This window comes from Miniopterus schreibersii (genome assembly GCF_964146895.1).
Source record: "Miniopterus schreibersii genome assembly, chromosome: 2".
NCBI lineage: Eukaryota > Metazoa > Chordata > Mammalia > Chiroptera > Miniopteridae > Miniopterus > Miniopterus schreibersii.
In genome coordinates, this window is record NC_138102.1 from 184,115,914 (window position 1) to 184,129,353 (window position 13,440).

The 13,440-nt window shown below is 52.9% G+C and overlaps 1 protein-coding gene across 1 annotated transcript; it reads right to left on the reverse strand.

The window, feature by feature from the left end:
- Positions 1-437: 437 nt before the first annotated feature.
- On the reverse strand, positions 438-10,604 carry MCAT (malonyl-CoA-acyl carrier protein transacylase). The gene is made up of 4 exons (XM_081130128.1): positions 10,126-10,604; positions 8,725-8,812; positions 5,409-5,626; positions 438-2,166 (listed from the first exon to the last, which is right to left on the reverse strand). The coding sequence occupies exons 1-4, from the start codon at positions 10,543-10,545 to the stop codon at positions 1,738-1,740; spliced, it is 1,155 nt and encodes a 384-aa protein (XP_080986254.1). The 5' UTR covers positions 10,546-10,604; the 3' UTR covers positions 438-1,737.
- Positions 10,605-13,440: the final 2,836 nt, after the last annotated feature.

Consider the following 13,440-nt stretch of genomic DNA (forward strand, 5'->3'; position numbering starts at 1 on the left):
GGAAGGACATAGGTGCCACCTGACTCTGGGCTCCTCCCAGAGCTCCCCTCACTGCCCTGCGCCTCTGTGTCACCTCCAGGCCTCCAGCTTTAGGGTACACAGCGGCAGGGCGAAGGCCCCCACCCACCCCGACCCAGGGCTCAGGGTGGAGGCAGAACCCTGCCTGCCGCACTCCTGGGAGTCCCTCCTACTGTACCACTGCCCTTCGGTTGCTGTTCCTCCCCCTGTGCTTGGAGCACGCATGGGCCAGGGCACGGTCCCAGAAGAGCAGCCAGACCTCCCTGCCCCGCCCCGTCCACTGCCATGCCCTGCTGTCCTTACCTGGGGCTTCTGGGAGCCGAGCAGACCTGTGGCACCATCCTGCCTGCAGCGCAGCCCCACCCAGGAGCTGGTCTCCTTAGGCTACTCGTTGCTCAGAACACTCAGCAAAGGGGATTCAGACAGAACTGGCAATTATTTGAAAATAAACTTCTTCATGCATGTTTGAGAATTTCTACAGCAAAGTTTTAAGAAACAGTTCTTTCTTCACTGTGCTCCCAGGAACGCCTGGAGAAAGCCAGGCTGTATGCTCGTATCCTCAGTGGTTCCCACCCGGGCTGTGGAAACAGGTTTGGGGTCACAGTCCTAGAAGTGCTCCTGGTGCGAAGGGGCCAGGTCAAGGCAGCTGCCCACAAGCAAGAAGCCCCACAGGGAAGGCTGGTCTGCCCAAAGGCCAACAGGACCCATTGAGAAACACTGGAATTAAACACGAGAAGCTTTATCCAGGATCTGACGTGAGTCTACACATTAGCAACATTTAAAGACAAATGCAGAGGTTTATTCCCAATAAGGTTTGCCCACTGTTGCTGAACAATGAAAAACCACCCAAGGAGCACAGAATTACTCATTTCATACCAATGCAAAGAGAGGCATTGGCAGGGTGCCTGTGCTGTGCCCCTGGTGTGGAGCAGGCTGAGGATATGCCCTGTGCCAGACTAGTCACAGGCACACAGGAGGCACTCAGTATTCGCCTGGGGTGGGGGGAAAAGGCGGGCCCTCATGGGCCCTCCCTGTACCCCTCCTGCCTCACTAAAGGGCCCTCTTCTTGCCAGGGCGGCAGCTACCCAGTCCCTGGCACACAGCAGGCACTCAGTACTGTCTCTTGGGAAAGTAAACTGACCTGGGATTACCGGGTGGCAGGGCTGCCAAGGCCAGCCAGGTCCTTTGGATTCAGTGACAAAGGAGCAAAGGTTATGGTCGTGGGTGGCTGCAGGGGCAGTGGAGCCCGTTCTTTTCCAGCACTGTCCTACCTGGTGGCCATGCCAGTGTGCCCATTGCACCTGCCATGCAGGGTGGGACATGGCCACTGGTCACACTTTCTCGTCCTTAGAACGCTCCTGCTGGCCAGGCTGTCCCAGCCTATTTTAGAGGAGCCACCTGAGCCCGAGGGGCTGTGGTCGGCCCACGTGGCCGGCTGGTGGAGGCAGGGTGAGAACTCCAGTCTCTTCATGTAACTTGCACTGCTGCTTCCTTTCCCAGCATCCAGGCATGATTTGAGGAGAAACGGACTGTGCTGCATAAAGAAATCCTCACTTTCAGTGCTTTACGTGACGCCAAAGCTCTTTGCAAACAATCCCTCCCTATCACTCGCCAGAGGAGGCTGGACAGGAAGGCGTGGCAGGAACAGTTTCCTGAGCAGGACAGGCTGGCTCGGCTCCCTGCAGCCCCCCACCCCCACCCCGTGGCCACCAGGAGACACTACAGGTGCTGGTCCGGGGCCTCATCCGCCTCCAGCACCTCCACGTGGCTGTAGGACTTCCAGGCCTGCAGGTTGCAGCTCTTCAGGATGGCTCCCAGCTGCTTCCCAGGTCCCACCTCAAAAGTCTGGGGGAACTCGGTGCCCTTCCTCCTCTCGTACAAGGCGTGCATCGTCTGCTCCCACTTCACCGGGGAGACCACCTGCTGGACCAGCAGCTTCTGGATGTGTTTAGGATGCATGTACCTGTTCCCGTTGACGTTGGAGTGCACGGAAACCAGGGGCTTCTTCAAGTCGATGGCCTTTAGGACTTGCGCCAGGGGCTCCAAGGCCGGCTCCATGAGGCGGGTGTGGAACCCTCCGCTGACTGGCAGCATCTTCGTGCGTCTGAAGTGATACTTAGAAGAGTTCTTCTGGAGAAACTGCAGAGCCTGGAAGAAAAGGAGGAAGGTTATTCCAAGCAAACCTTAGGGAAGGAGCAGAGGCAGTCAGCCCGGCACCATCAGTGCTGCGTCCACAATGTGCTCCTCTGCACACCCTCACCCACATTTTACCCCAACAGCCAGCAGGGATGGGCTCCACTCACCTCTGTTCCAGTTAGAATCCCTCCTATGGTCAGGGCCCAGGAGTCCTCCTCTGGGGATCTGACCACACACACCATCCCCTGGGCAGGTGACCACAGTGTGGCTGAAAGATCTGAGGCTGGACTCCTGGGATCTGGGTCCCTTCCCCAGCACTGTCATGCACTAGCTTGGTGGCCCCGGGCAAATTGCTCAACCTCTTTGTATTTTTCTTTCCATCCATAACAACACAATTTCATCTACTTCACAAGGCTTCTGGGAAGTGATCAGATCGGAGATGTGTGACAGTGTCTGATAAACAAGAAAGCACTACCTAGCCCTGGCTGGTGCAGCTCAGTTGGTTGAGTGCCGTCCTGTGAACCAAAAGGTTTCCGGTTCGATTCCCAGTCAGGGCCCATGCCCAGGTTGCAGGCTCGACCCTCCTGTAAGGGGCGTGAAGGAGGCAGCTGATCGATGTTTCCTTCTCACATCCATTTTTCTCTTTCTTTAAAAATCAATTAGAAAATTGCAAAAAAATTAAAAAAAGCACTATCTAATACATGTTTGTCTTCAATCATAATTCTGCTACCCCTCATCTTTAATAAGCCTGTTTTCATGTTACTACATAACCTCCAACATAAAACTTCCGGAGACTCGAAGCTCATTTCGCTGTGCAGGATCTGTCTACCAGAACCCCCTCACCTGGGGTTTGTCTTACTGAAGCCAAGCCTTCCCCTGATCTCCAGGGCTAACAGGCCAAACCAGGAACTGTTTGCAAACAACATAATTTACAAATACCTTTAAAATAGTAGATACTCTTAAGAGACCCTTTGCTCTCAGGACACAGCCCAGGGCCTGCCGCCCTAACGACCCTCTGTTGGGATCTGCTGAAGGGCTTCTCGTGTACTAACCTGTTTGCTGTGTCCCTGCAACCTGACCCCATCCCCAGCCTGCTCAGAGGCCAGGCCAGCTGCTCCCTGGGAGACTAAGGTAAGCCTTAAAAAAGTCACAGCAGCTGCAGGACCTGGGGCAATTTTACTTTAGCTCTCGTGCCTCAGTTTTCTTCTCTAAAATGGGGGTAACAGCTATGGGTTGTAGGGCTACGGTAAGGAGAACTACGCTTGGCATACAAGTGCTATATAAGGGACATAATTAATATCTTGAATACCAAGCCCATCCATGTTCACTGGAAAAACATGACGGGGAGCTAATGTGTGCCCCCACAGGGTAGAAGGGATTACTGCTTTTGGTGGCACAGCATCTCTGGGGGCCCTCCCTGCGGGGATGCACCCTGCTCCCCCCAGGCATGGCCAGTGCAACCCTTGGCTCCTCCTGTCACTCCTGTTTGTCAGTGTCCCCCACGGAGGCTGCTCCAGCAACTTGAGCCCTGAGGCAAAAGCGAAGTGGCACAGAGCCCAGCACAGCAAACCCTACCTGGGATGGGGACCTTGCTGTGGGAACCACACCTGTGGGAACCACTAAGGGGTTCAGGTCGTCGCTGCGGCAGAATCTAGCTTGCCCTGATTGACCTGGTGCTTCCGGTCCATGGCCACCCTCCACCTCCCCATCTCACTAAGGGACGTGCCCCAGGAGTCTCTGAACCAAGGCCTCCTCCATGCTGAGACTTCTGTCACCAGCATCGGTGTAGACGGCTCCTCCGTGCACTTTCTGCACAATTTCAGCGGTCTCAACGTGCTCTCCATGTTGTCTCTGGACTAATCCAACTCCAGTCCCAGGTGAGTCACTGCTGTAGGGTCCAGCAGACTTCTCTGAGGCTGGCCCTCAGCTTAGGCACTGGTCCAGCAGAGGCTGCATTTTTTTTTTTAACATCAGTTGAGGACCCCGGCCCTTCCCCAAACCCTTGGCTGTGGCCCTTCCAACAGCACTGAAAGGCCACACCTGGGACTCAGAGCCATCACCCAGACCGATGCCCACCTGTCCAGGATCCTGAGGAGGAAGAGTGCTGCCTGGGCTGGGGGCTGACCCAGCCCACTGCTGGGCATCGTTCCAAGGCTATGAATGGGGACCAGCAACCAGCCTCACGGTTACTTGGGGGCCCCTGTAACTGATCTCTTAATTGTCACAAAAGGGATCTGCTGGCTTCCACTGACTCAGAGGACAGACACAAGGACACCTGGCATACTGCACAGCCTAAAAGAGGAAGAACTGAGCACAGCCAAGTGGAGGAAGCAGATTCCAGACTGAGACCGACTGCAGTTCCAGTGCTGCCTCCAACATCTCTGAGCACCTGCCACCCTGACTGCCTCGGCGTCCTTGTGTGTAAAGTGTGAGTCAGACTCCCTTCCACAGAGCATAGGACCGGCTGGGAGGCCGAAGTAAGATGTGTGAACACTGGCCCTGCGTCCGCAGCCCTTCACTCAGGCTCCTGTCTGCACTCGGCATGCCCGAAGCAGCCCCCAGGACAGAGCTGGCCTTTCCGTCAGGTGCTGCCTGCCTCTGCCGGATGCCCCTCTTCCTAGTATCCATCTCCCCCAGGCACTGCCTTCTGGTGCCACCTCTGCAGGCCATTGGTAGACAGTTTGACCCTTACTGTGCCCGAAACCTAGCTTATCCATTCCCAGCCGGCCTTCCTCTGATGGCAGGAACCCTGGCTTATCAGCCACGTGTGCCCTCGGCGCCTGTTACGTGGGAGCTGCTGGAGAAATGTCTGGGGAAGCAGTGAATGTAGGGAAGTCCAGAAGGAAAGGAAATTAACTTGGTGTGGAAGCAGACATCTGAGAACAAGCAGGGCAGGGCAGCCCAGCAGGAAACGCTCTGCCCTCTCTAAGGAAGCAGCCGCATCAGAGGCTGTGAGAGGCCCAGGACATTCTGCAGAATGGCCCCGGAGACCATGTGGCCCAGCCCTTTACTTTTCAGTGGGCTGGGCGACTTGCCCAGGGTCCCTGTCTGTACGAGGTGAAGTGGGACAGCATCCCAGCCTTCGGCTGCCTTCTGCAGTGCTCACTGCACCCCACTCCCGGCCCTCACATGCTTTCCAAAGACCACGGCTCGGTAGAGCCCCCAGTACACCACTGTGGGCTCCCAGGTGAGGAAGGATCCCAACCTTCTGTGCTGGGGTAGGGTCTATGAAGGCTGTTTCCCTCAACACCAACCTCCAGGTGTCCTGAAATCACCCTGCAGTCCGGAAAGAGGTAGTTGGCCACCTCACACACAGGGTTCTCTATGCCCAAGGTCTTGCAGTGCTCCCGGGCTTCCAAACAGGCGAAGGTGAACTTGGACTGGGGCTGGCCGAGGACAGACAACATCCCACTGGAGACTGCTTCCGAGGCTTCCTGCATAGCCTCAGCTCGGATTTTCACTGCATAGAGACCTATCCAGAGAGAAGTGCATTTGGAAAAGTCGGGGCACATAATGAAGGAGGGAAGCCCAGACCTGTGATACAAAGCACTGGTTCCACACTGCGTGCTAAGACACTGACATCAGCATTTGTCACCAGGCCACAAGGCCATCCTTCTGTGTGTCTGTATCTATCATACACAGATGTACCACTATCATTAAAAAGTAGGGTGCTGCCCAGCCAGTCTGGCTTAGTGGATTGAGTGTTGACCCATGCACTAAAAGGTCACCAATTCAATCCTGGTCAGGATACATGCCCGGGTTGCAGGCTTGATCCCTAGTCGGGGGGGGGGTGCGGGAGGCAGCTGATCAATGACTCTCTCACCATTAATGTTTCTATCTCTCTCCCTCTCCTTTCCTCTCTCTGAAATCAATAAATATATATTTGAAAAAATAAAAATATATATAGTGGGGTGCTGGCCTTGATAAAACACAGATTAACCCACGGAGCTCCTGCCTTTAAGCTGGCTTGGTGTAGGGTTTGACCAGGGGTGATTTTGCCCCCAGGGCAGTGTCTAGAAACATTTTTAAAAAATATATCTTTATTTGATTTCAGAGAGAGGAAAGGAGAGGGAGAGAGAGAGAAACATCAATGACGAGAGAGTCATTGATCAGCTGCCTCCTGCATGCCCCCGACTGGGGATCAAGCCTGCAACCTGGGCATGTGCCCTGACCCGGAATCGAACCCCGATCGCCTGGATCCTAGGTCGATGCTCAACCACTGAGCCACACCCTACCGGACTAGAAACATTTTTTGATTGTCACAACTGGTGGAGAAGGGGGTGCTACTTGCAGCTCGTGGGTAGAAGCCAGGGATGCTACTCAACAAGCAGAGTACCCCCAAAACAAAGAATTAAATGGTCCAAAATGTCAACAGTGTGGCTGCTGAGGAATCCTGGTGTAGGTGAGAGGAAGACTGGGCTACGCTGCTTTGGGCAAGTCATGATCTCCTTCCAGGTCAAATTCTTAGTAAAATGGGGATAACAGTATGTAATCTGCCTGGACTGTTGTGAAAACTGGGAAGTATTATTAATTAGTTTACTATTTTAGAGAAATCATGTTGAAGAGGAAAAATAAGAGCCATCAGATATTTGGAATGATGTACAAACTACAATTACGTGGAGTTCAGTAACATAATTATTATAAATCAAGCACTACTGCCCTCAGAGCTGGAGAACCTGCACTGCCAAGGCAGAGGGACTAAAACACAGGGCTCCTGGTTCACTGTGGCTCCAGTGCGAGGGGAGAAGATAGGGCTGGACCCAGGGAGGCAGCTCCAATGATCGTGACACAGGAATGACCTGTAACTAATGGACATCCATCGTTCTGGTCCCAGGTCTGCTCCCTGGCTGGGAGGAGGTGACCAGACCAAGGAAAGGTTAGGGGACCAGTCTTGGATTTGATGGGACAACAGAGAAGGTCTGGGGAGCAGTCCTGCACCTGTCTAACACATTCTTATTCCCTCGGTACTGATGTATGTTTGTACTGAGCTCTTAGCCCCCTTACTGTGCAGCAAATACATAAGAGCCAGTGGTGGGCAGTAGCTGAGAACACACAGGCATGTGCATGTGGAGAGAACATGGGAAATCCCCTCATGCAGCATGCAGTAAATAACTACACAAAACGTCAAGTGAAAGAACTGAACACAGAATGTACACCTGCTATAATTATGCAAATTACTCACACATAGAACTATGTACATACAGAAGAGTTTTACTGGCTTGTGGAAATATGAAACTTTTTTCATTTCCTTTAGTGCTATATTTTTTATTAAACACTGAGGTGAAATTCACATAAAATAGAACCTGTTTCAAGTGTATAATGCAGTGCTCTTTGTTGTATTCATAATACTGTGCAACCAGCAGCTCACTAGTTTCAGAACTTTCCACCATCTCATAAAACACCACACACCTGCTAAATGTAATCACTTCCCGTTTCTCCTCTCCACCCACGGGAACCACTAATCTGTGGTCTCTTTGGACTTGCATACCCTGGACAGTTCACATGAAAGGGATCACACAGTATGTGACCTTTGTGACTGGCTCCTCACTGAGCATCTTTTTGAAATTCATCCATGTTGCTGCCTGTGTCAGTGCTTCATTCCTTTTCATCCCTAATATTTCATTATATAGATACACAATTAGTTTATCCATTCATCTGATGATGGACATTCGCACTGTTTCTACCTTTTGGCTATTATAAACAATGCTGTTATAAACATTTGTGTGCAAGTTTTTCTGGGTGGACACGTTTTTATCTTAGACCTCCCAGTATGACTCCTGGCTCATATAGTAACTCTATGTTTTGCTTTTTGAGGAACCAACAAACTTTTCCACAATGGCTGCACCATTTTACATTCTTACCAGCAATGTGTAAGGTTCCTATTTTTCTACATCCTTGCCAACACGTATTATGCTCCTTTTTGTTATTCCTGTTCTACATTAAAGCCATCCTAGTGGGTGTGAAGTGGTATCTCATTGTGGTTTTGATTTGCGTTTCTCTAATGAGTAGTGATGTTGAGCATCTTTTCATGTGCTTGCTGGCCATTTGTGTATCTTCTTTGGAGAAATGTCCAAGTCCTTTGCTGCAGCCCCTCACTCAGGTTGCTGTCTGCATTCAGCATGCCCCGAGCCAGGCACTCAGGCCAGAGTGGCCCAGTATAAGCAAAAATGTTTAACTTTTAACTATATGCAAAACTGTTAAAAAGTGAGACTGATACGGCTCAAGATCAAACATTCACTTACTCTTTTTCATTCAATGTATATGTATTGAGCTCCTACCATGTGACAGGCACTGAAGGTTTGTGATTGAACCAAGAATGCACAGGATAGTGGGAAAGACAGTCAAGCAACCAGATTTTATGAGAGCACAGAAAGGAAATCCTTGATGAACTTTTCAGGGTTAAAAGAGAATCAAGGTGAAGTCTGGTCCTCGGGTTCCAATATCATCCCCATCCATATGCTCCTTCTCTATCAAACTCGTGGGTCCAGAATTATTTTTGGCAGTGTCCCTTATGCCCAGTGAGCCCAGCAAGACAAACCCCTGTACACCACCAAACCCCTTTCTGTGTACCTTCAGAAAATTCCATGGCTCCAGCAAACACTAGGGCCGCAAATTCTCCCACACTGAATCCAGCAGCAGCGACACAGTTCTCAATAACCTGTGGTGACAGATGCAGAATGTGAGGACCTGTCCTTGGGAGCTCAGTCCAGGGCTCTGCACTTGAGAGCTGGCGGTGGCTCAGTGAGTCAGGTTCGGCTGGCCTGGTGCTCCAGCTAGAAGACACACAGAGGTGGCCCTGACAATCGCTGACCCAGCTCCTTTACTGATGAGGAACCTCCCTAGCAAGTGAAAGCCCCCTGGCTGACTGTGAGGTAAAGCTGCGACTGCAACCCAGGGCCCTGGGTTCTCTTGCTTCTGCCCTGGAGCCACCTCCCAGGCTGGATGGAGCTGGGGAACTAAGCATAGAACTTGGAAATATGACTCTGGGAGTCACAAAGAGCTGGATTTGACTCTTAGCTTGGGATAGTTCCCTAACCTCTCTGAGCCTGTTATCACATCTGTGACATGAGGAAAGAGCAGGACCTATGTCGCAGGGCTGCTGAGAATTACAGGAAGACAATGTCTCTAAGGCACTCAGCACAGACCTGGCCTGGGGTAGGCATTCAGTGAATGCTATCACAGAGATTCAATAGGACCACTTGACTGATTCTTTCAGTATCTGCCTCTCCTTTCCTCATCCACAAAGTAACAGTCTTTTCCTCCCAAGGTTGTGGTGAAGATGAAATGGAGTAAAAGGTTTAAAGTACTAGCTCAGCATTTACTGTCCTCATAGTATTAAATAAGAGCAGTGCCCGGCCGGGCATGGCTCAGTGGTTGAGCGTGGACCTAGGATCCAGGCTATCGGGGTTCTTCCCCGTCAGGGCACATGCCTGGGGTTGCGGCCCGATCCCCAGTCGGGGGCGTGCAGGAGGCAGCCGATCAATGAGTCTCTCATCATTGATGTTTCTCTCTCCCTTCCTTTCTCTGAAATCAATAAAGGCATATTAAAAAAATTAAAAAATTAAAAAAATAAGTAACAGCAGCAACCAGTTCACACCTTCAGGTAAAAATGACATTCTCGGGATGGTTTTTCAACGACCATCAAAGATGATGACGTTCAATCCTTCCGGAGTCATTTAGTAATTTAATTAAATTGTTAAGGATCACTTACAACCGAAACCCGGCCCTTGACCTCCCAGCCCCTTTCCCTGCTGTTTCCCTTCCTGTAACCTTTCCCTTCCTGACAGGTTACAGGATGCCATCTACGTGGTGCACTTACTCCTTATGATCTGTCTCCCTCCCCTAACATGCAAGCTCTCCTCTTGTTTGTTTTTGTTTGTTTGTTTGTTTATGGCTGTGTCTCCAGCGCCTGGCACAGCGCGGGAACGCGGACCCAGCGCAACGTGTCGCGGGTGGGAGCTCGGGCCTCACCGCGGGCTGCAGGTGGTGCAGTTTCTCGACGGCGGCCAGCGAGGCCACGAAGACGGCGGGCTGGCAGTGCACCGTGCGGTCCAGGGCCTCCTGCGGCCCGCGCAGGCTCAGCTCCAGCAGGTCGTAGCCCAGCACGCGGCGGGCGGCGGCGTAGAGCTCGCGGACGCGCGGGTAGCGGAGCAGGCCGCGGCCCATGCCCACCGCCTGGCTGCCCTGGCCCGGGAACAGCAGCACCGAGCACCGGCCCGGCGGCCGCCTCGCCGCCGCCTCCCGGGGCGCCTCCTCGGCGGTCGTCGCGTCCCGCAGCAGCTCCGCCACGTCCACCGCGCCCGGCGGGGACGGCCGGAAGTTCGCGGCGCCGCGGCGGCTGCGGGGACCCCAGTCCCAGGCTCTCAGAGCCCGCGCCACCCGAACACTCATGCTGAGGACCCGGCCCCACGCGCGTTACCGAGGCGACCGACGTCCGACTGCGCCGGCGCGGCGCGGCGCGGTCCCTGGCGCCCCTCCTTCCGGGCGGCTCCGGCACCCGGGACGGGAAGAAAGGTTCCGCGATTCCTGGTTCCGCCCCGGCTCTGAGCCTTCGCGGCCGCGTGCGGGGGTCTCGGGAGTGACCCCCGCGCTTGCTGACCCCCCCCCCCGGGAAGGCGAGCGCTCAGAAACGTGCACGGACCGAGCCACGCAGCGCCGTGCAATCGCCCCTCTTTCCGCCAGCGCGCGGGACGCTTAGAGGCTCCCTGGGACGCTCCCGCACCCTCCGCCTCAGTACCTGCTGGACTCTCCCAGCTGCGCCGGGCGGCGAGCGAGGCCACCGCCGTTTTACAACGTTTCCCGCAGCCCGCGCGGTAATAAACACGCAATACACACTCGTTGCGCCGAACGAAGCCCTGGATGTTTTTCGGACGTTAGCTTAATATTTAATGTCTCACAGCATCACTGTGTGAATGGGCACCAGTATTACCCCCACGTGTGGGCGAGCAGACAGAGGCTCTAGGATGGAGCGGCGGGTGGTTAGTGACAGCGGGGAAGGGACTCTGGGGCTCCCTGGCTGCTGAGTGACGGGGTGAGGCCGGGTGGAAGAGTCTAACGCCTGACCTCACCCCTAACCACGCCCTCCCCTCCCTCCCCTCCCCCTCCCCTCCCCTCCCCTCCCCTCCCCTCCCCTCCCCTCCCCTCCCCTCCCCTCCCCTCCCCTCCCCTCCCCTCCCCTCCCCTCCCCTCCCCTCCCCTCCCCTCCCCTCCCCCTCTCCCTCGGCTTCTCTCTCATTTCCTGCCAGCGTCTTCGAAAGAGCCCAGGACACACACACACACACACACACACACACACACACACACACACACACACCCACCCACCCATAATGAGAAAGATCGGGTAGAATGACCTGAGCAAGTCTTCAGTGAGTTTGGTCCAAGACAAGAATTCAATGAGCAAAGCCCTAGCTCTCAGGACATCATCGCTGCCTTGCTTGTGACAAGGAAAGAGTGGGAATGAGCTGCGGGCCCAACTGGAGGAGCTTCGTTAAGTGAATTACGGCAAATCCATACAATGCTGTGGTCATAAAAGATACGGAGGAGAGTTTCAGGTGGAAAATGAACAGAGTGCCCACTGCCTCCAGAAGCCCGGAAATCCACAGTAAAGGGAGCTTTTATTTTTTTATTAAAAATTTTTTTTATATGTCTTTATTGATTTCAGAGAGAGGAAAGGAGAGGGAGAGAGAGAGGGAAACATTGACGATGAGAGTCATTGATCAGCTGCCTCCTGCAGGTCCCCTGCTGGGGATCGAAACTCCAGCATGTGTCCTGACCAGGAATCGAACCTTGATCTCCTGGATCATAGGCTGATGCTCAACGGCTGAGCCACACTGGCCAGGCAGTAAAGAGATCTTTTAAAGACATAAATTCACAAGGACAAGGAGAACAGGAAAGGGGCCCCAGCAACAGTATCTCTGGAAGCCAGAAAGCAGGTAGACCAGTATTACCTGACTTAGCTGACCCCCCGCAGCCAAATCCCTCCCAGCTGTGGAGCTGAGAACCAACCCTTATTCATACAACAGCATTTTCAAAATTTTAGGAACTGGTAGCACAAGCTGCTTCTAGATCTAAAGGTGAAAGAAGGCTAAAGTAAACAGAACTATTTGAAGGTGTAATTGAGGAACAGTTAGATCTTTGGATCCCCTCCCTCTCTCTAGCCACTGGGTGATGCCCCTCCCCCATCTGGGGGTTAGCGCTGGAAAGGGCTGGGCATGCCAGGGATGGTGGTGAATGTGGGAACTCTGCCAGAACAGGTGGGTACTGAATGCTGAATGCACAGACAGAGACGTCCCCCAGTGTTCTCCCCCACTGAGCTCCCAGCAACCTGGAGCTAGACCCCTACCATCCAGGCAAGGGGCTGGAGGACCTTGGGGAATCTGACCAGTCCAAGAAAAAAATCCTAAAGATATTGACAGTCCAGGAAGTTCCCAGACAAAGGGCGCACCAAGTTCAACTTACAGTGAAGCTAAACCCACAATGACCATTCACAGACTTATTTTCCAATCATGAGCAGCCATCTGAAGTTTCCCAGGCATCTGAGAAAATCCTCTTATAAACAGAAAAAAACCACATAGAATTCAGAGACTAAAGAGAACAATCATTGAAGTAAGAGAAGACACTACATCCATGAAAAAGGAACAGGAAGTTACGTAAAAAGAACATTCAGAAAACAGAAAGTAATCCCTGGAAATGAAAAACAGGAGGCAGGGTTGAAGAACTCGAGAGGGCCAAGAAGAGAAAGCCGAGGAAGCCTCACAGAGGGTAAAGCAAAAAACACACAAAACACACTGAACATGAGAAGCAGGAAAGAAAAGGAAGTTAGGAGACCAGCCCAGGAGGCCCAGGATATTGAGCCACAGGGTTTCCAGAAAGAGAAGTGAAAAAATAGAGGGAAGGAAATCAGTAATTTATTTTTAATTTCTGGAAAATAAAGGATATGGGTTTCCCGCGTGAAAGGCCCCTGAGCTCAGGCAATAGAGGAGTATCAGTGTGAAATTCCAGGACTCCGGAGACAAATATCTTAAAATCTTCCAGGAAGAACAAAATAGGTTGCATACAAAGGTTCAAAACACAGAATAGCCTCAGCCTTCTCGTCAGCACTGTGGCAGCTGGAAGACCATGTCTTCATGATGCTGAGGGACAAATGTCTCCAGCTTTGAATTCTTGCTCAGCCAAGTGTCGGTCAACCACAGGGAAGGGTGCAAGATTTCCAAATGATACCTCGAAGCAGTCTTTCTCAAGGACTCCTAGAGGAGGATGGGGTCATCACAAACGGGGGGGGGGGCA